Source organism: Corythoichthys intestinalis, chromosome 4, assembly GCF_030265065.1.
Source record: "Corythoichthys intestinalis isolate RoL2023-P3 chromosome 4, ASM3026506v1, whole genome shotgun sequence".
Lineage (NCBI taxonomy): Eukaryota > Metazoa > Chordata > Actinopteri > Syngnathiformes > Syngnathidae > Corythoichthys > Corythoichthys intestinalis.
This window is the reverse complement of record NC_080398.1, coordinates 59,176,917-59,200,496: the sequence shown is the minus strand read 5'-3', so window position 1 is coordinate 59,200,496 and position 23,580 is coordinate 59,176,917. Positions and strand designations below refer to the sequence as shown.

At 40.5% G+C, this 23,580-nt stretch overlaps 1 protein-coding gene across 1 annotated transcript; it reads right to left on the bottom strand.

Moving 5' to 3' along the window:
- Positions 1 to 243: 243 nt before the first annotated feature.
- ggctb (gamma-glutamylcyclotransferase b) lies at positions 244 to 22,382 on the bottom strand (the record flags this gene model as incomplete). Its single annotated transcript, XM_057835310.1, has 5 exons — positions 22,272 to 22,382; positions 22,054 to 22,199; positions 20,757 to 20,889; positions 7,165 to 7,272; positions 244 to 285 (listed from the first exon to the last, which is right to left on the bottom strand). Coding segments are annotated over exons 1-5 (540 nt in total), but the record flags the coding sequence as incomplete, so codon positions are not given.
- Between the last annotated feature and the right edge of the window lie 1,198 nt (positions 22,383 to 23,580).

Here is a 23,580-nt window from a genome sequence, read left to right as displayed (position 1 = left end):
AGCTTCAACTTGTTTGGATGTTAGTCGAGGTTCTTTATCCACCGTCTGCACAATTTTCGTTAAAATCGTCAATTTTTCTTTTCCGTCTACATCTAGGGGAGGTTAGCCACAGTGCCATGGCCTTTACACTTATTGATGACACTGTGCACGGTAGACACAGGAACACTCAGGTCTTTGGAGATTGTAGCCCTGAGATTGCCCATGCTTCCTTACAATTTTGCTTCTCAAGTCCTCAGAAAGTTCTTTGGTCTTCTTTCTTTTCGCCATGCTCAATGTGTTACACACAAGGACACAGGACAGAGATTAAGTCAATTTTAATCCATTTTAATTGGCTGCAAGTGCGATTTAGTTATTGCCACCACCTGTTATGGGCCGCAAGTAAGTAACAGGTGCTGTTAATTACACAAATTAGAGAAGTATCACATGATTTTTCAAAGGGTGCCAATACTTTTGTCCGGCCCATTTTTTTGAGTTTTTTGTAAAATGATAATGATTTAATTTTTTCCCCCATTCTCTTTTGTGTTTTTTCGTTGCAAGGAAAATAAATGAAGATATTACTACTGAAGCATTTGTAATTACAATCATTTTCTGGGAGAAATTGAGCATTATCTGACCAAATTGCAAGGGTGCCAATACTTTTGTCCAGCAGTGTATACATAAACGTATTGTCTTTCATGGATTTAAAAAGTTTTTTCTTGACATACCTAACTGTCTTCCTCTCCTCTCACCGCAAGTAAACCCTTCAGAGACCCATCATGCTGTTAAAACAAATGAAAAACTTTATTTAAGCGTCACAGACTTTGTGATTACATACAAGGTTTTACAAATAACTAAAGTTTAACTGGCCTTTTTAGTTAGTCTTTGATGAGATATATGTAAGAAACAGTGTTACTGTAAAAAATGAATGAAGGCTTCAGAGTTCGATATTGGCATATGTGAGTATAGTTTGACTTCACGTTCTACACATGTAGATTAAAACTGATTAAGCTTTTAAAGGCATTTTTTTCTCTTCTATCTAGGGAATAATCATTAAATGCTTTCTTAAGAGTGTTTTAATTTTTTTTTTTTACATCAACCAAAAGAAAGAAAGAAACATTTATTTTTATCATTTAATCTATAACGTATAAATCTATATCAACGCTCGAGAGGACGCGGCATTTGTCAACGCATGCGTATTAGCAATCCGTCGCGATCCAGTAGCCTTTCAACAATCGGGTACTGACCGATGTATTGATTTCCAGTTTCCTTTTCTGTGATAAATGGCTGATTGCAAGCAATTATTAGGTTCATATCGCCACCTACTATACAAGAGTGTGCAGCACCTATGCCTCCACCTTGATTTCCACCTCCGTGAAGTTGGGCCGCTGGGGGTCCCGTGGCGTGCCGTGCCGGTTGGGGGGCTGTGGCTGTGGCTCGTGGCCCGGGTGGGTGGGCGGTGGGTGTAGGCGTGGGATTGGTGATGCGTCCCCTCCTGCCATCCCTGAAGGCCGGTTGATGGGCACGCGGGTGGCCCGGGGGACCACCCTGGGTCCCGGGGGGGGAGACGGTGGCTCCTTTGCTGGGCGGCGGGAGGAGGGATGGGCTGCGCATGGCCCCCCCATCCCCCCCGGGCTGGCTGGGTGGGGGCCGTGGCCCTGGGTTGGCGCCCGCGCGGTTTCTCCGCCCGGCTGCGTGGCTGTCGCGCGCCCGGTGGGGCTTGCGTGCTGCTGGATGTGGTAGGGCATGCTCGGGTTGGGGGTTCCGGTGCCGGGATTGGCGATGCGGCGGCGTAGGGTTGGTCGCCAACGGGCTTACACTCATAAGAGATTCACACGATTACTGGGTTCTAGATCACAGAACTGATTTGTGTACACTCTACCCCTTTCAATCACTTAGCTTATAGTCTTATAGACACCCCCACCCCCATTCTCCTCTTTCACTGGCCAATTGGCCCCCACATGGTGTAAACCGGAAATACATCTCGCTGACGATAGCACCAGCATATTAGTTACTAGTTTTAGATGTTCAATGTATTTCTTGTTGTCGTTTGTGTATGTGTTCTTTTCTTTCTTCTCTTGTATTTCTTTTCTTCTGTCCTCCCATAATCCCTTCCCGTTCGCTGCTTTGTCATAATAAAAAGGTATTTTGAATGATCACAATGGGAGTATGTCAGACTCTCCATGTGAAACATTAAAACTGTTCAGAATCCGGGCACTTAGACTTCCATTCTCTGTGTCAAACAGCTGAACAGGACAGGTTTAAAAAAAAAAAAAAAAGAAAAAAAGATGTAAATCTATAGAAAAATTAGGTCATTCCTTTGTGCTAGGTTTGTGTTGATAAATTTCGTTTGTGCTGCTATCATTTTTAAGATATCAACAATTCTTTTATAGGTCAATCTGAGGTCAACCAGCCCCCCATTTCGATTAAAAATGGTAAAAATGTTGTTAATTGTTTATGCTATGTTCGAGTTGGTTTGTGCTTTAAAAAATTTAGTTTGTGTTGCTATCGTTTTTGAGATAATTTGGAGTGATGATGTCACACGGGCCCCCATTTATTGCAAAGTGGACCCAAAATGGTGCCATTCGTCTATGCAATGTTTGTGCTCGTTTTTGCTGTAATTTTTTTCCTTTTGTGCTGCTATTGTTTTATACATAGGCTATTGAGATATTCATTTCAAGTGATGACGTCAATCTTAGCGACTCCCTCGTGGCTGACAAAGCATACGAACTCTCTCAATAACAGAGGTGTGTCCCATCAAATAGTGTAAACGTAGCACAAACGAATGGCACCCATTCGGGTCCATTTTGCAGCAAATGGGGGGCTTGAGATATTAATTTCGAGTGATGACGTACTCGCAGAGTGACATCATTTTTGTATAAATTTGCATCAGATGGGGGGCCAACTTGAAGGAGGTTTGATTTCCATATGCGTTTACACAGTGTACACCTGAGATCAGTTTCCAAAAAAAACAGATAATTAAATTCGCCCGCAACAAAAATTTATCGATTTATATCAACTTTTTCGATTAGTTGTTGCAGCCTTACTATCCACAGTGGCATGTGAGCGAAGAACGAAAGGCCCCGCCCTGATCGTATGCATTCAACTCTTCAACAACTCTGGGTTAACCAGGGGGCTTTGCACTTTGCATCTCTGCACTGTTGGGGGTCATGTTTTGACTGTTAGATTCTGAGCCGCAGCTGCATTTTGAATAGCTTCTTACCCCCATGGATAGGGCAAATCTCTGTTCTAGACCCAGCACATCTGTCTCACATTGTAAATATTTGAAATTTTGTCACAACTCTGCTTGTGTGTGCAAGAGGACTGCAAAACAAAATCAGTGGGGAGAACATTTTATAAGTGGAAGCTGAAAAGACACCTGGCTTGCCAATGGTGTACATTAGGGGGCAGGTTTTGTCAACAGATAAAGGATTTTAAAGGACACAACTTTTTTCCCCCATAGTTGACCTATAAATATCCACGTCTTGTGTACACTGTACACACATTGAGAGCAATGAATAAATATAATTGAAGTATCAGGTAAGATCTGTAAAAATTGTTTGTCAATTGTGGGCAATTTTTGTGATTGAGGGCTATATCAACAAGGTAAAACCCTTCATTTATGGAATTATCCCTTGAGATCACTCCCCTTATTGCAAGGGTGTAGGCAGGGGCGGACTGGTAATCTGTAGCTTCTGGAGGATCACAGAACGGCCGATGCTCTGGACGGCCGGCGTCCGCCATACATCACTGTTTTTACCCCCTTCCCCACCCTCTATAATTATCTACAGTTCGCATCCAAACCTACAGGTGGCAGCAATGCGCCTGGCTGTTAACCGCCAATCTGATAGAAGAAAAAAGAAGAAAGCACAGAGTAGCCTACTTGGGTAAAGCCTTACTCCTTGTGGAAGCAAAATAGCGACGAGCGTGGATAAACAATATGGATGGTGGTGGCAAAAAAAGAAAAGAGAAGGGTGGCACGGACAAGGTTAGAGAGAAAAAACTGAAGTAATTCGAGAGTGAAGCATCGAAATGTCACAAGTTGACACACATGTTCGCAAGCAGCAGTCTGGCTGCAATGGCCACGCCGGCTAGTAACAGCCCAGTCACCGGCGATGGTGAGAGTGGGAGCGGCAGCCGCTCTCACGTGCAGCTGGTGCAGGGAGAGACAACAGACGAAGGAGAGTGTAATAATGAGCTGGTGGAAGTTCCCCAGACAAGTGCAGGGCAAGTAAGTAAATGGTAAATGGTGTTACACTTATATAGCGCTTTTCCACCTTTCAAGGCGCGATGAAGAGGGTTACTTGCTAGGTATATTGGCAATTGTTATCCACCAGGTAGCTACATTTTAAATGAGATAAATGGCAATTAAAGGGTTAGTGCCAGCTAGTCCATGTCCCAGTTTGCAATCGTGTCAAGTTACAGTATGCTAGTCCTACTATCCCTCTCCGAAGAAAAAATATTTTTGCTGTAAAACAACGTATGCACACGCAACAGTAATATTAATTCAGAAGAAATATAGCCTCCTGCCTTTTTCTGGTTCTACATAGAGATCCTGAGAGTGTTCTGTTCATTTCTCAGTGAGTATTCAAGTTAAAATGTATAACTACACCCTCTTTTCATTGTGATTTATCATAAATCATACCATGTTTTCTTTGTGCTTCAGGCAGTCTCCTGCCTTTTCTGGTTTTAAATTGAGACCTGGACTGTGCTGTTAATTTCTCAGTGAGTATTCAAGTTAAAATGTATAATGATGCAATGTGTAGTTCTTCATAGCCGCTTCATATTTCTCTCAAAGTGCACGAAATTGATGCACTTTGCAATAAAATGTAAAAAAATTCTCCCGGGGGAGCCCCCCCAGACCCCCCTAGAGGGTCTGTGTTTCCCTTCGTACAGCGATTCTTGTGGGCTGGGCCCAGTCAAAGTCCAGGGCTGCTTTGTAGTCCCAGTCCACCCCTGGGTGTAGGTTTGGTCTCAACATTGGTAGGGACGATATAAAAAGCATGTTCACTTTTTGGTGGGGATAGGACATTAACAAGAGATTGGGTGAACGGGGCTCAGAGGTACATTTCTCATATGAACAGTTTTTATGAACAGTTTATTGATAGGCTAAATGATCAGTGCAAAATAAGTCAACAGTATATTGACTGATACTTTCTTTCAAAAACGACTAAAACATTTTGAAAACTTGTAAATAAATAATTGTCTGGATTTTATTAGCAAATTTAAATTGCAATATTTGAACATATACATATATATAACAGAACTTATTATATAATGCAAAAAGGGTTGCATTCCAGGAAACAGTGAAACGGGCAGAAGGACGAAAAATGATTTCATTGTTATTTAAAGATTTATTACGGTATGTTTTGTTGTTCTTTTGTTTTATTGTCATGTATAATTTTTTTGAATACTGCTATCATTAAATATTATTTGAACATTTTTCTTCACGCCCTTTTGGATGCTGCGACACCCCTAGCATTTGCCTAGCTCGCCTTATGGACCGCACGGGTCTGCCAGCGAGTACCAACAAACAGGGCGGCGATACCATTTACCGGTCCTTTTTGTTGTAAATCCCACACTGATCCCAGACCTTGGGAATTTTCATGAACGGAACAGAAAATACTATAAGTCCGCAGTATAAATTTTTGGCAGTGGTCTTCACCTCCTCCAAAAAGATAGTCAAAGTTGAAGATCATTGCATTAAACACATGAGGCAGCTTTACAAAATATTTTATTCAAGAAAATGTCTCAGGAAATAGGCACATTCTTAATCAAGCAATTAGTTCTTCACTCTCCAGTACCTGAAACACAACTAGAGTATATGGTACAGTATTCAAGCAATATATGTAACTTTTCATAGCAAAATGAACCTTAAGTCACAAGAAATTTAAAGGCGATAGTGTTTCCCTTGGTACACTGTATATGCTAATATCCAATTTCATTCAAAATGATAAGTGAACCGAATTCAATTTTTATCAAGCTGTTGTGCACACTCATTTTTTGATAGGTAGTAATTTGGAAAAAAAAAAAAAAAAAAAAAAAAGCAGAGATAATCACCTATATTTTCAGTGTCATTAGCAATATTTAAAAAGTTTTTGCCCAAATTAGCAACTTACATTTTTAAAAAATTTCGTGCAATGTTTCAACAGCAAATAAGTCACTCAATTTTCACATTAGAAACTTAATACTTGAGGAAAGCATGCAGAATCATCTTAATTTTACTCAACAAAAGCAAAATTTGCATTTTTTCTATATACAATCACAACTTATTTAGGTTGAATTCCGCTATTGTGAAGCGATGCAAAATCTACCATAGCGGCCGTCACAAAACAAAGAGCTTTTTAAGTTGAAAATTCTTGTAAATAAATGCTTAAATCGCAGAATTTCTATAGATATGGATGTAAAATAGTCTATATTCTTGGTTAAAAGCAAAAAACGGGCAGTTTTCGTTCATTTTACGTTAATATTTCAAGCCATAGTTACGGTATTGTGTAATCCAACATAGCGGCTAACACAGAACAAAGAGCTTTTTAAGTTGAAAATTCTTGTAAATAAATGCCTAAATCACGGAATTTCTATAGATTTGGACGTAAAGCAGTTCTTGGTTAAAAGCAAAAAAGGCAGTTATTGTTTATTTTATGTAAATATTTTAAGCACAAGTTACAGCATTGTGTTATCCAACTTGGCGGCCGTCACGAAACAAAGAGCTCTTTAAGTTGAAAATTCTTGTAAATAAATGCTTAAATCGCAGAATTTCTATAGATATGCACGTAAAACAGTCTAGATTTAGGTTAAAAGCAAAAAACGGGCAGTTATCATTTATTTTACGTAAATATTTCAAGCCAAAGTTACACTAAATCTATCCATTGATTTTTTTCACGACTTTAAAAAGTGCCTAAATCCGGCGTTAAAATGCAGCGTGTGTTTGAATTTATTACAATGAAAGTCAACTCAGCGTTCTGCATGGGTCTGCCCCTACGAGAACGTGTGACGCAATGTGTGTGGAACCTGTCCTGTCAACTGATGGTGGAGTCCATGCTTTTTGGATTATTACACATCAGTTTTGTAAAATTATTACTGTTACTTATTTTGTTTCGCTGGGTCACATATTGTCATGCAGTCTGCTGGATCATCAGGCCTCAGATGAGATGAAGTCCTTGGCATTCTGGTTTACTCTAGCTCCAGTTCAGCCATCAGAGGTAGTGGACCTTCATAATTGTTGGTCTCGATGGCTCTTAGCTTCTCCTGGTAGTCCTTTGGCAGTCTGTTTTGCTCTGCTCCCATCACAATAACCTTAAATAGGAATTAACAAATGTAACTGCTCCTTTTAAACATTTCAGCTTGTGTCATAACATTTACCAGATATCATGATAGCGACAGTTTGTCCTGAAAGTTTGAGACCACCAGTTTACATGTTATGTAGTGATGTAACGAGGTGCGCCAAGCCTTCGAAGCGTGTGTCAAGTTATGAAGGGACGCTTTCCATGAACTGCATACAAGACACGTCTGCCGCCTGAACACCTTTAACGGACGCACGCACAACATTATGATGGATGCAGCTGACATTATTGAGCGAGAGATTTACTCCTGTTCAAAAGACTCGAAAATAAATTTGTGTATGAGACAAGCAAGAACCCGGCGGTCGCACTTTGGGTTCTCTTCTGTGCGCAAGTTATTTTTTAGAGCGAGAGGGAAAGAGAGATAGCTTGTTGCTCCTTGTCTTTCAGTTGTTCTGCAGTAGTTTTGAATCATGTCAATTGAAAAATGTCCTGAGTGTGTTGCTAAGCTCCGTCTGCGTTTAGAAGAGGTGAGTACACGAACCGTTTTGAACTGTTTAGGCTTTATTGTTGCTATTTTTGAGATGAACAGTTAGCTCTGAGTGCTAAGCTAATTAGCGAATTCACTAACGTGTATTTCCATGTCCATTTGTGTGTTGTTTGTTGGTGTACAAAAGTTACTCCATATGCCGAACGTGTAAAACCCTGAATAAGTAATGTGGTAACACAAAAAATATGTGAAATAGTACAGAAATCTGTGAAAACAAAGCATATTGGTTATAAGAAGTTTAATTTCTAAACACACTTTGTTTGTTTGCAGAAGCAAACACATTCCACCTTTGTAAATTTTATTGTATTGTTGAGAGAAATAAGTACTGCCTTTGAAACAGCTAATGTTTTTGCACCTTCTAGTGAAAAAGAGCATCTCAAGGTCAGCTGTGTGTTGTATAGGCATGTTGAGAAATAAGTACAGTAATGCCTTTAAAATTATTAATGTTTTTGCACTTTCTTGTTAAAAAAAAAAAAAAAAGCAGTTTAAGGGCAGCTTTTTGCCATATGAGCATGTCTCCATCGTTCCTGTTGAATCATTAGGGTATTTTAAATAAATAATGGATAGAAATTTGTGGCTACTTTATTAATTAGTAATGTATGATGCATCAATAATCGTGATAATCGTGATCATCGTCAATAGCGTGATCATCATTCAATAATCAAATCGTGGCACCCTGAATCGTAATCGAATCGAATAGTGGGGTGCCTCAGATGGCATACCCCTAATTGGTTAATGTTCACTTGTAAGCACAAACGATTCCGATACACTTCGATACACAATTTTATAACTAGAGAGAACGAGGATGAGCAGCAGGTAGGCTAATTGGACACTCTGTTGATGCGAGATGCTTGTATGACGCATAGAGAGAGGCTTTTTTGGATTTTGCTCGTGTTTTGAAAAATGCATCTGTCGAGATGATGCTCGTATTGTGAAAAACTCGTGAGCTGAGGTGCTCGTATCAGGGTCCACTGTATAAATTAATCTTCTAAAAAACATTTGACGGTCATGAAAAATGAGATTTAGAGCAGTGATGAGCCATCCACCTTAAATAAAAAAATATCATATGTATTGTATTCATATCAGCAATACTGGCCTTGCAGTCAATTGGACCAGATCAATGCTGTGTGTATGCTTGTGAGACCCGCCTCCTACAGTGAGCTAGTTGGCCTACAGAGGGAAAGAGAACAAAGAAGCGTAAATCATTGCTGATGACACATGAAACTCATTGTGCTTTGGCCATCTAATTTATTGACAACAAACGTGAGTACACCCCTTAGTGAAAGTTGTCAATATTAACATACACTACAACATGTATGTCAACTGTCAATATTTTGTGTGGCCACCACGATTATCCAGAACTGCCTTTACTCTCCTGGACTCTCCTTTACCCTCAGCCTCTCCAGTAAGGCATTGGTCAACTTGGAGGTGTGTTTAGGGTCATTGTCATGCTGGAACATTGCCCTGCGACCCAGTTTCTAGAAGGAGGGGATCATGCTCTGCTGCAGTATTTCACAGTACATGTTGGAGTTCATGTTTCCCTCAATGGAATGTACCTCTCCAACACCTGCAGCACACATGCAGCCCCAGACCATGACATTCCCACCACCATGCTTGACTGTAGGCATGACACACTTATCTTTGTACTCCTCACCTGGTCGCCCCCACACATGCTTGAGACCATCAGAACCAAACAAATTAATCTTTGTCTCATCGGACAATAGGACAAGGTTCCAGTATTCCATGTGCTTTGTTGACATGTCTTCAGCAAACTGTTTGCGGGCTTTCTTGTGTACCGTCTTCAGAAGAGGCTTCCTCCTGGGGTGACAGCCATGCACACCAATTTGATGTAGAGTGCGGTGTATAGTCTGTGCACTAACAGGCTGACCCCCCTACCTCTTCAATCTCCGCAGCAATGCTGACAGCACTCCTGCAACGATCTTTCAAAGAATGCGTTTGGATGTGCGCTCAGCTTCTTTGGATGACCAATCCGAGGCCTGTTCTGAGTGGATCCTGCTCTTTTAAAACGCTGGATGATCTTAGCCACTGTGCTGCAGCTCAGTTTCAGGGTGTTGGCAATCTTCTTGTAGCCTTGGCCATCTTCATGTAGCGCAACAATACGTCTTTTAAGATCCTTCTTTGCCATGTGGTGCCATGTTGGAACTTTCAGTGACCAGTATGAGAGAGTGTGAAGCCTGCACTAAAAATTTGAAAACACCTGCTCCCTATGCACACCTGGACCTAGTAACACTAACGGGTCACATGAGATTTTGGAGGAAAAATGACAAGCAGTACTCAATTTGGACATTTAGGGATGTAGTTTCTAAGTGGTGTACTTACTTTTGTTGCCAGGGGTTTAGATATTAAAGGCTATATTTTGAGTTATTTTAAGGCGAAAAGAAATTAACTCTATTATATAAGCTGCACACAGACTACTTTTTGTTTACTTTTGTTGTCCCATGAAAAGATATACTTAAAGTGCATACGACAGGAGAAAAAAAGTCTTAAATAGGATTATAATGTGAATTAGAATCATATTTTGAGACGATTTGACTATATACAACAATTTAGCAAAGCGCAGATAACGAGAAATTAGTCTTTTAATCTGCCGGTAAGCCGCGCCCACCATTATAGGGCTCTAGCATCCCCAACAGGCTGATGACGTCAGTGGGGTCACGATTTCATCTGATTTAGTATGCAGCCCATTGAAGGGGTATTATTCACAACGAGGAAAACGCGACAAAGAGAGCCCTAAAGTGTTATTGTTTCAGTCTCTACTCCAATATTTTTACAGGATATTCTTTTTTCCAAGTATTTTCCCCCAATAGCTAAATAAATGGCTTGAGAAGGACCAGTCGGCCCATTGAGGGGGAATTATTCAGAACGACGAAAACGTGACAAAGAGAGTCGCAAAATGTTATTGTTTCAGTCTCTCTACTCCAATATTTTTACAGGATATTATTTTTATCCAAGTATTTTTCTCCAATAGCTAAATAAATGGCATGGTCACGACAAATAACAGTCTTGTGCTAAATGGAATATGAAATAATACAAATGCATATATTCAAGAAGACATGGCAAAATTACTCCATAATGGTCAAAACTGTCGACTTCACTTTTACTGTCGCACCTCCCGAACGATATTTTATGCCACCAAAATTGGGCTTATGTCATTTACCTTCCCCGGCTTCGGAGAATGTAAACAAACCAAGAGGCGTGACAGCTAGCCGACATGCTAACCTGAACCGAGTGATGTTTCAAAGTCTTCGTAAGCGGAAAATCACACACAACTAGCCCGGATCATTTCACATGACGACTGGGTTGTCGATTGTGTTTACCGATCGGCAAACCGCCCGGCGGAGAGCAATTTACAGCTCGTTCCCCTGCTACTATGGACAGGAGAGAGGACAATGATCGCTGAACAAACTGGCCGACGTCGGAGGAGCGTGTAGCTGGCAAATGGTCAACACGAATATGGCAAAATAATGCTTTACTACACGGCGAAGTCTTAAACAGCGAGAGACTCAGTGGATGAGGATGGCTTCAGTTGTTGTGCAGCTAACATGTGCAGCTAATGTGTATGAGGAGAGCTTTTTACATGCCCATCCATGATCAAACGTGAGTAGTCCTTTATTTAAAGAAAGTTTGTAGTGTTTACTTTGTAATCGCTGCATTGCGGCTATTTTTAACTCAAAGTTGCAATTTCTGATCGGTCGGAAAATTTGACAGAACACCGGGAACACGAAGAGGGGAATAAGCCGAGTATAGTGCTCTCCCGGCAGGGGGATGTGCGACAAGCCGCCGGTCGTCGGCCGAGGGGACAAGGAGCATGTCAGCCACAAAATGCAAGCCACCTACATATTAAAATGATCCCAATATTTGACATAATGCAAAACACAATGTTTACTCACTTCCTCGTAAGTCCCATGGTCCCACAGTAGTAGGGCTTGTTTTGGCCAATATCCACTGGTGAATGGGAACTCTCCCTCATACAGCAAGATTTTTCTGCAGCCATTTGGCTGGCGTGATGCGAAAAATAAATGTATTAATCCACAAAATCAGCTGAATCTTTAGGCCTTCTCATACAACAGTACGGCTGTATAGTGAAGCGGACTCCTTCCTCCGTACACGTCACAGGGCCTTCTTTCTCAACTCGAGACTGCTGCCGGAAGTCAATCATTTTCATGTCACGGGATTAAAAAAACTAAATAAATATAGCGATCGCTTCCACACACATCCAAGCAGTCCATTTCATTCAGGAGCATAAAATTATTATTAAATAAACATGCTCTTTCATGTCACAGGCACTTTAAATATCTGCAGAAATATAATGTGTGTACTCACATTTGTGGTACACTGTATTTATTTTGCAATATCATATTTTGGCACCACAGTGAACAGAGTGGTTAGCACGTCCACCTCACAGTTCTTAAAATTGTTGGTTCAATGCGGCCTCCCTGTGTAGAGTTTGCATGTTCTCCCCGTGCCTACGTAGGTTTTCTTTGGGTACTCGTGTTTCCTCCCACATCCCAAAAATATGCATGGTATGTTAATTGAGTGCAGTGTGTGCGTGAATGGTCGTTTGTCCCCCGACTGGCTGACAACCAGTACAGGTTGTACCCTTCCCACTGCCCGTTATTAGCTGGGATAGGCTCCAGCACCCTTGCGACTTAGGATAAGCAGTTTAGAAGATGAATGAATATCATATTTTAAAGGAGAAGTTCAGAATTTTTCATATTGGGCTTAATCTTCGAGTTAGCGGGGGTTTTAATTAGTCGAGTTGATTTCAATAAATTCCGTGCAGTTTGTTAGTTTTTGTCACGATATGACAGACATACATTATATGACAGAACAGACATCCATTTTTTTAAAGCTGATTTTTTATTTCCTAGTCAGCAGCAAGTAACTACAGTTTATATTGTTCCTCGTTCTTCATAGGGAATTAGTGGAAACTTTTATTTGCCCATTTCTTCTGTCTGTTCCCACAGCCTCTAAATGCACATTTTTCCATGTTGCCATCCTTCAATCAACTCAGCAGACTGATGCTGCATTCGAGGAAGGTGGGAAGTCGGAGTTTCCAACCTCCGACCTAGAAATATATCACTGGAATGCCACTCGAACTGGGAGGTCTTAGCCACGAAGTCGAGTAAAAAAAGTACCCAGACATCACGAGTTGCTTCAATCTGACGTCACTCGATAAAATGGCGCTGCCTGTCGAAAAGAAGACTGTCAACAGTAAAAATAAAGAAGGCAGTTTACAGTGTGTGCTATTTACCTCAGTCGTCATTTTTCCTCCACTAATTGATCGCTTACCTGAAGGCAGGTTTGCTGGAGGTCAAATGTCTTTTAATGGCCAAAAAAAAACGAAAAACAACTTGTTGCGATCATCTGTTTACCGTAATTTTCAGACTATATGCCGCTATTTTTTCCCTTCATTTTGAATGCTGCGGCTAATAGTTCAGTGCGGCTTATTTGTTGATTTGAGTTAATAGGTAACACTTTATTTGACAGTCATAACACTGTCATAAGACCATTATAATTATGACATAACACTATCACGGCCATTACTAAATGCTTATGTCAGTTAGTGTCATCCAGCAAATTTGTCCATTTATGTCCTGCTCGGATCTTTTACATCCATTCAAAAGTGAGATAATTTGCCAGATGACATTAAATGACATCTGCATTCATTAATGCTCATGACAGTGTCATGTCATAATTATGATTGTCTAATGACAGTCATATTGCGCCACTGTCAAATAAAGTGTTTCCAAATTCCATAACTTGTAATTTATGATACAACTGGAACAGTAACTGAAGAAATATTTATCACAGAAGATGAATTTTCATTGTTATTTACATTTGTAGTGCTGCAATGCATGTTAAGAGGCATGTTGGACAACAATAATGTGTACAGTAGGTGGCAGCAGAGGTTGACTGTCTCTCCCAAGGGAGCAGTGATGGCCAAAGGAACCTTCTTGAAACAATGAAGCTTTGCAGCTAATTGGTTCAAAGCTTCATGGTGGTTCATTTGGTCTTATGACAGTCGGATGATGCTGTTGTCAAATAAATTGCTACCAGTTAATATCTTTTGGTGTAAATATCCCATAGTACAGTGAGGACAGCTGTGGCTTATAGTTCAGTGCAGTTTATCCATCAAAAAATGCCGTTTTCGTGTCAAATTTGGCGGGTTGCGGCTTATAGTCAGGTGCGCCTTATAGTAGGGTGACCAAACGTCCTCCCGGACAAGTCCTACTTTCACGTAGTATCCTCGTCGTCCGGGCGAGTTTTTTAAATTCATAAAAATGTCCGGTTTTTATGATTTTTCACGGGACCAATTTGAAGAGAATCCCTCCGGCCGCTGGGTGGCAGCGCCTGCCTGCGATGACATGGCTCCTAGTAGTAGGGAGGGAAGGAGTAGTTCTTCTTGTTTTTGTTGGCAGTTTACCCCTATCATGAGGCATTACCGCCATCTACTGGGTTGACGATTTGGCCACAACGCCTGCCCAGTTGTTAATTTTTTTTTTTTGCGATAAATAAGTATATAATGGCTACCGATGACTTCTGTCGGAGCTTTGCCTGTAAAATCCCGTTTGGTGTCGCATCGTTGCGCTGCCGATTATTGTAAACTTTTATCGCAAAGTTAGATTTTTGCCTCAGCGAGCTATCAGTAAACTAAACCACGTTAGGCATTATGGGAAACGTAGTTTTTGATCTACTACGTTTGGAAACATGCTGGTTGAATAGTTTGTCTGTTTATTTCAGTTATTGCTTGTGTGCAATCTAGAACATTGAATGAGAGTATCAATTGAATGGGAATAACAATTTGCCAAGGACAATTGTCGTGATAGTAATTTATGAAAATGTTTAGTTGCCACATAGCCTACTGTGTGTATGTGTATTGACTGGACTACATTTCCATGGGTCTGCATATTTATTTTATTTTTTTTTAGTCATTTTTTATTTTTTTTTAGTCATTAGTTATTTTTTTTTGAAACTGCATTTTTCCATCCAGAGTGAGGGGGCACACTTTAAATATACTAAAGTGATATAAGCATCTTTGAGTGAACTTGGAGCAAAATTCAAGTATCCTGAGGCCGGGCTGAGTGCCCTCTTTTTCGGAAATCAAAATATGGTCACCCTACCTTATAGTGCGAAAATTACGGTACATTCACTTGGAACGCTATGAGGTCGCAACTGGTACCATCCGAGTGGAGTAAGTCTGACTTCCCACCTTCCTCAAATGCAGCATGAGCACGAGTGGCGGAAGCACTCCTCTCTATTGTGGTCGCATTACGCATTTTAAAAAATAGTCCTGCAGAATGAAATGAATTACGGCATTTTGGTGTGACATTGTTTTGGCCACGTGGGTATTTCGAACAATGAACTATATTTTCAATTTATTTGACTTTGTTAGATCTGTTAATATCATTTTATATAGGCATGCTAAGATAATGCCATTGAGTTGCGCTAGCTTAGCCACTCCGGAGCCCTGAAACTGACAAATATCTGACAAACTGCACGGAATTTGTTGAAATCAACTCCACCGACTAATTAAACCCCCCGCTAACTCGAAGATTATGCCTAATGTCAAAAATTCTGAACTTCCCATTTGACTAATTTATCAGCCATTTGTTGGCCAATCGCTTGAAAAAAACAAAACAAAACAAAATTGGTTCTTCCTTTGGCCAAGATGCACCCCATTTGTGAGTCAGAGACATAAGCGGATTTTAAGCGAGGGCCGAGGGGGGGCCCTGATGGCCGAAAAGTGTCATTGCATGTAATTGACTTTCCTATATATATAAAATTTGTAAAGCAATAAAACTGCAACAAAAATGAATGAAATGAGCAAAAAAACATTTTTATAATGGGTTAAACTTATTTTTCGAGCACCTTAGACGGGCATTTGCTTTGTATAAAATAAAAAAATAAAAAATAAAAAATTGGGCTAAATGTGGCCCAAACACAAATCAACATTACTTTAATTAAAAAAAAAAATCAATCAAAGAAAAATACCTTTCACATGCATTTTTTTGAGTTTGAAAATAATTTTTGCATTTAAACACAGCGACATTTTTTTGGTTGAAAATATATATTTTGATTAAAGCAACTTTTTTTGAAGAAGAAGAAACTTTTTTAAAAATCTAATAGTAAAGACACAAATCTAATCCCATATGGCTCCGCCCAAGGGATACAATTTTTGACTGGGGTAACTATAATGGCACGACAGCGGCGGGCGTACCATATTAAAAGGATGACGATCTTGGCGAAAAGTATTGCTTAAGTGGCCTGAATTAAAATTCCCCTCAAGAATGATGGGAAACAAAAAAGCTTGTTGTCAACTTATTTTAAATATTCTTGTAAGATAATTTTATTGCTGACACTGCGTTTTGGGGTCCTCAACATGTTGTGCCTCCCGGCCCCAAAAGTCAAACTTTCCCTATGGTCATAGAGTCATAGTCCTTGAAGAAAACCGGACAGATTCACACTAATTCTTGTGAATTACAGTGTGATGACTTTGCAATTCAAAGTCAACGACCCCTAATTAGTTTACTACTAAACTGCATTTTATGGGAAGCCATTGATATAAACTTTGATATGAAACATCCGATTGTGTCATAACTCCAACCACTATGAATTCCTTTGTTATTCTGCATTATGCAACCTTGTTAGTGCTTAAAAGGTCCAAAGCTCACCTCTTATAAATCCAGGAATCCAACACAATTTTGTTGTGTCTTTGCAGTGGGCTAAAACATACGTAAAGTAGAAGACAACGCAATGGCACAAAGCTGCCCTGTCTCCTTCTGCATTCATTCTCTCGGCGGACAGTACATTTGAAGCTTCCAATGTGTAGAAGAACAATCTGGTGTTCTCACAAACAAACTGTGTGAACACGGAAAGTGGCAGAGGTGTGTGCGCAATGTGACCGATTTGTTGATAACTTTGTTAGGTGATGATGGGGCCTTTTCTGGATGACTCAGAGGAGCAATGTTACATTACAAAACTTACATCACAGACCTCATTTTTGGCACACACGTCCAAACAATTATTATAACAGTTATTTGATAGTTCAACTTCAAAATTTAGTTGGCCATTGTTCCATACCAATACATTTGCAACATTTTCATTCTTTCAATGGAGGGGACAGTTTGGAGACAGGCCCTTTTTGTTTCAGCATGACTGTTGGTGTTAAATGGCACAAAAAAAGGTATCAGCTTTATTTGGTTATCATCTGAAAGAAATCATAGGCTTTAGACATGTATTTTGACACCTCTGAAGAGGTGGGAAGAGTAGCCCAAAATTTTACTCAAGTAAGAGTAGTGTTACTTCAAAATAACTTCAAAGTAAAAGTAAAAGCAGTCATTCCAAACATTGAGTCAAGTAAAAAAGAGTATTCGGTGAAAAGAATACTCAAATAATGAGTAACTGCTTTCAGTGTGAGATTTTTATTTTATTTTATTTTTAAATAATGGTATTTTTTTTCTTAGCACGTCATCTACAGTATATGAACTTTTTATTATACTGTACTATATCACCTATTACATGACCATATTATGACAGGGGAAAAAACCCATTAAACAATCAATGAATTTAAAAGAGGAAAATCTACAGAAATGAAACATCACCCGCTCAAAGAGCATGAGTACCCTCCAGTGGAGAAAATATTTCCTACCATGAAATATAAACAATCATATCTTCAGTTTTATGTGTGCTGTGTCTGTCCATCTGTCTAATTTTCCTGTCAAGATTGCTGCTACTAGATTACAGTAACTAAAAGCATGTTGTTTTTTGTTTTAATACAATAACATATTTTGGCAAAATGCATAGGTCTACATTTGAAAATACAATCGATTTGAACATTGTTCATCGGCCCATTTATGTGGTTGACCTGACGTCTTTTGTAAAAATGAGGTGCTGGTAAACCTAAGGAATCATTCTTTTTGTTACCTTCACTGGGGTGCATATTTGTGTTGTTTAGACAAGTTGATTGCCACCTTGCATATTGTTATAATTGAGTGACAGTTTTGCACTAATCATTAATTTATGCAAGAAAGACCAGAGAGAAATGTGACAGAACATCACCCTGAGCCTGGCTGCCTACCTACCAGGGCCGGCCCAGGCCATTTGGGGGCCCTAAGCAAAATAATGCAAAGGGGCCCATATTTTTGGCCCACCATTTCGTCACAGTGTACTGTGAAACCCATACATGCAATCCAACCCATACGTCCATATTTTCTATATTAATCAGATTTTCTTGCACTGCATACTTCAAACTTCTCACCCCAAATGATTGTCAGTACTTACAGTAGATAGCGCCAAACCTTTTTCTAAAAGAGGAAAGAAAGAAGTTAAGGAAGAACTTTTATTTTTTTTAAGCTTATAATCAAGTATTAAAACTCACAAAAGTCAAATAAAGCAAACTGTATTAAATAAAATAGAATATAAATTAAACAATTGCCAGATTGGGGGCCCCCTAGTGGTCAGGGGCCCTAAGCAGCTGCATAGTCTGCGTATAGGCTGGGCCGGCCCTGCTACCTACTTCACCTGACTGACTTGATTGACTTGGCTAGCTGGTTTACAGACTGACCGACTGATTAACTTTTTTCATGTTTGAATTTGGGCGCTTTCACACTAGCACTGTTTTGTTGGTTTTAAAGGGAATGAGTTCTTTACCTCAAATAGTCCGATTTGTTTTGTAAATGTGAACTCGCGTCCGAACTCTAGCTGGGACCATACAAACGAACTCTGGTCTGCTCAAAAATCGTGGGTCTCGGTCTGCTTTAAGCGCACCGTGCTTTGCTTGTGAATGCAACCGGAACAGGGTGAGCTTTTGCTACTTTATGTGCAGCGTCACAGCCTTGAGCTACATGCAGGTCATCCTTGGAAGTGGAGGTACAGCGTGCACGCTATTCAAAATCAACAATGGTAAAATGACAAAGGATTAACCATGGCCAAATGTTGTTGTGCTGCGCTAAGCAGTTGCATTTGATATACAGAATCAGGTTCTATTGTGTCGGTTTTGTTTTTTGCATGCTGTTCCTGAACTGACCGTGTGAGAGTGACAGTGGCCGAGACAGGCGGAGCCTCTCAGGGCGGCCCTTTCAACAATCTCACTGTCTTAGAAGTGGGGACAATTTAGCCCCTTACACACAAGCCGAAATACCGGGAAAATTGCGGGATTTAAACGGGTAGCCCTTATGTGTGAAACCAATTTTCCGGGTCGACTGACACGGAGATTAAGCGGATATTTCACGGGTCGCATTTTAGTATAATGTCCGTGACTTTCCCGGGAAGCGGTGTGCTTGAAAGCAGGCGCTAAATTGCCAGGTCACAGCACGATGGCTGATGAAGTAAATATCATGGCGGGCCGATCGTCACTTCCTCTCTCTATGCAGTAAGACGAAAAGCGCTAAACAAACGTCGCATAATAAAACATAAAACATAACGAAAATTAAATTGCTACATGATCGTAGAGCCGAGGAAGAGAGCCCATCGTCCATCTTTGGAAATGTGTTATTTTGTTGCATATTTTAGGGTCCGCTACTGTGGAAACAAGGTTGTACTTCAAAGCAAAAAACTACAGAGGGATGCGTTCAAAGGTATATCAAATACAAACAAAAATACACGCGATCGCGGAAAAGGGGCAATAACACAATGGGTCCGTGACATTAGGTCGACGGGGATCAATAATACCAACCTAAGCGGTAGGCAGAGAGCCGATAAGACAACAAAAAGAACACAGTACAGTCAAATACCCTCACACCTTAGGGGATTTCAAAACAAGGGCCGCAGAGGTGTCGAATGGCACCCAGCAAGTAATATCTCCACACCCTTCTCTTGGACCGCCTAGGCTTAAATACAGTCTTGATGAGCTTGAATTGGCTGCAGTTACGACGTTGGGAACGCTCACTCTGGGACAAAACACGATTTGACCAACATTGTGACAGCCGATGCCAACCAAAAATGACGTAATGTCCGGGTTATAAAACGGCGCCAGCAGCCCTCCCCGCACAGAGAGCGCCAGTGGGCGACGCGGGGCAAGTCTGTGAAAGTGTTCAACCTGCGTCATTCTTGGGACATCTCTCCATGCGTGAAAACAATGATGCAAGTAAATCCCACGTCATCTCACACGGGAATTTCCCTGGATATGTGTGTGAAAAGGGCTTTTGACAGTCCAAAAAGTCTCAAAACTGAGAGCGATTGTCAGCCTATGTGACTTGGGGTACCGCGCAGGTCCCTTTCGTGGTTTAATTTTGCCCTTGCATTTTTTTATACACCCTGGTTCGCTCAGCATAGTCTGAAGGGCGTGACCCCGCCGTTGGCTGAGCGCTGACTCAATTTATGGAACATTACGCGCAGCTTCACAGCGTGTGCATGCCCCTTCCCCTCCCATGTAGGAAATATTTCCTCTTCTATTTGTCCAATCAATGAGTTTGTATTTCGTCCACGTGATGCTAGTCGGAAAGTTCTGTTAGCACAGTGTGAATGCTGAATCTTTTTAACAAGTCATTTGCAAGTGTTGTTACGAGTTAGCGCTCCAACTGGACTCTGGTCCGCTTGGTCTAATGTGAAAACGCACTTTCATTCAAACGGTACTATATGCACTTTCTTCTTTGATTATCGCCTTAAATAAGAACAGAGCTGGAGTCTGTTGTGTAAATGAAATGCCCTTAATCCCAAGGGATTGTTCTGTGTGTATTAACAGAGTTAAATTCACTGGCTCTTTCAGTTCTAATAAAGGAAAAAGTACGGGTTTTTTTGGGTTTTTTTTGCCAAGAAATCGTAATCAATATCGGAAAATCGGGTTTGAGAGAAAATCAGGATTTTCATGTTAGGCAAAATCTAACAGCCTTAGTTACTACACATCTCTGCTCCTCTGGTATGGTTCCTTGTGCCAACAGGCAATGGGAAAATTCAAAATTAAAATGTAACAGTAAAAGCACACTTACTTGTAGGTACTGTGGTGATGGTGGGGCATATACGCAGCTGTTCATTACGTAGGTGCGACAACTCAGCTCCTGGCCTTTCGTCCTTACAGATATTTGCACTGGCGTATATGCTCCCAACATGACGTTCTCTTGACTGGGTGTGCACATTTCAACACATACATCAGCTCCACAAGCAAAACGTTACAACATAGAGTATCCATAGACTTCATTACTATTGACGTGTCACTTCGTCATTCTTTGCGTAACGCCTTATCAGAGGGGGCCGACCTTCATTTAGTATTAGCTGAAGACGGCACACACTGTCGGATTTAAGCTTGGATTTACTTACAATTGGCTTTAACTACGAAAGCTGTACCGCATACAAACAGGAAGGATTGTCTCAGGAGTGATTTTTTCGAGGATTCAAGGTAAATATTAGACTTTTTGTACCATGCATGCGTGATTGAAGCATTTATTCGTGGGAATTTTCTTCTTTTTATACACATGGAGGTGGCTAATTTTCGTAGCTGATTCAGGGATATAAGCATTTAGCCTATTCACAATAATTTTCGCCAGAAAAGCTGTTTACGCCAGGCGGCCGCTAGCCTTATTCGATTACAGAGTAGCATTGTACTGCGACAATTTACGTAATATATACGCTAACTGCACGGTTTCTTTGCGTTTAACCAAGAATCGAGACTGCATTACGCCCATATCTATATAAAATTTAGGGATTTAAGCATTTATTCACAAGAATTTTCGCCAGAAGAGCTCTGTTTACGCCAGGCGGCTGCTAGCCTCGTTCACTAATAGTATATAGCGTAGTGTATAATGATTATAAAGGACTATTCTATTCTATAACTAGCTGTGATTGTATATAGAATTTATTCATAATCTTTTTACGTATTATTTATAATTGATTCTGTATGTTTTCCTCAAGTATTAAGTTTCTGATGTTAAATTGAGTGATTTATTAGCTGTTGAAAACTTGCAGTAAATTAAAAAAAAAAAAAAATTGCTATTTTGGTCAAAAACTTGATGTTAAATATGGCTATTGATCCTGAAACTATAGGTGGCTTTCTCTGCATTTGGCGATTTTTGTGCATCTAGTGTAAAATCTGAGACTTTTATAGCCATTTGAGGTGTTGTTATACATATATAAAAAATAATTAATCGATTGATAGCTTTGGTTTTGAAAATAATTGAATTTGAAGTTTTTGAAAACAGGCCCCCGATGAATTGGCCCCTTTTCCTGGGTCATGTCAATACGTTATGAAGTCTATGCAGTATCAAAGTTATTCCTGAGGTGGAACATCACCTATCTAGAGACTTCATATCAGACTCGTTCATTCTCCACACCACACCCCACACTTCATCTCCTGGACTGTGCTCTATGGTTGCCACACCTCCGCGCCACCGCTCACTGACCAGGCCTTTATAGTTACCAAATACCAATTTATAGTCCTGAAAAAGAAATGAGTTGTCTGTGTATAAACAAGTATAAAGTCAATGTGAGAGAGCTGTAGCTGACCATACCTTCAGTTTGGCCACACAGTGCAATGCCGCCGAGGGGTTCTTGAGTTGCAGTCGCTCCTTCAGTAGGTTGCTACCATATGCAAAGTACAAGAACGTACGGCTATCCTCCATATCGTATGCGGTTAGCAGGAAAGGAATCAAAGTGGCAGCTACTAATATTAATAGTCAGTGTGAGATATCGATGACCATACTGAGTCCGAGCTCTGTGTGCTTGGGATGATGGGGCAAAGGTGAGGGAGCATGAGCTGGAGTGGTTTAGAAATGAACTACTGACCTTCCAGCACTCACAAACTATTCTCATGCTAATCACCAAAGCTGCATCTGCGGCCAGTTAACAGTTAGTGTGCCTTGTGGATATCATCATTGTTTCAAAGTACAGTATCTTTTAAAGGGAAAAATCCAAATCTCATCATTTCCTGTGTTTCTATTATTATATACTGGATGTAGAAATAACTTGTCACCCTCCGTTAAAGGGATCTACGAGTATAAAGACTTGTGCTCTAATAAGAGACAATTGTTCTCTTGTAATAAAGTATGTTATTAGAAACACATAAAATATTGTCAGTGATTTAAAAATCTGTAATATTTAGTACATGTTTTGACCTACAGATGGCGCCATATTTGACGCGTGCAACGCAAACTGGGGGTGGTGATGCGGTTGGGGGGCTACTGGGAGCATATCTGTGCTTGATACTAGTGAAGCTAGTACGATGACTGGCATGATTTTGTCTCCTGCTGGTCTGATTGTTTTGTTACAGAGCTGTGGGATGAGTTCTCGATGTCGTACCTGCATCAAATTCAAGCTCATCAGTATTTAAACCGATCCTAGGCAGGTTGCCGAGATATTGACTTGCTGCCAGTGTTGTTTACGTCAACGATGACGACAACGAAAATATTTCGTCAACGAACATGACGATGAAGAGACGATAGCGTGCTAAAAATGTGTTTTGGGTGACTAAAACATAACGAGACGAGTGCCAGTTTTCATATTACATGACGAAAAAGCGCAATGGTTTCCGTCACAGTGTTTGACATTCAATATGTAGTTAGCCTGTATCGTAGCGGTGTCTGGTCGTGTCACTCGTGACGTGATCCGCTCCCCCACCTTCCCGACTCACGACTATGTCGTCTCCAGCCTCCAAGAAGGCCTGCACACCCGGTAAGATTTGTTTTCTTGGCGACAGAGAATAAGCAATGTTGCTTTAGCCTTTAAAGGTCTGTGCTGAGTGATCATCACCCACTAAATGTAACTCGTAGTGTTAGCATAGCATTCGCATTAGCAATAGGCTAATGCTAGCGGCGAGAGTCC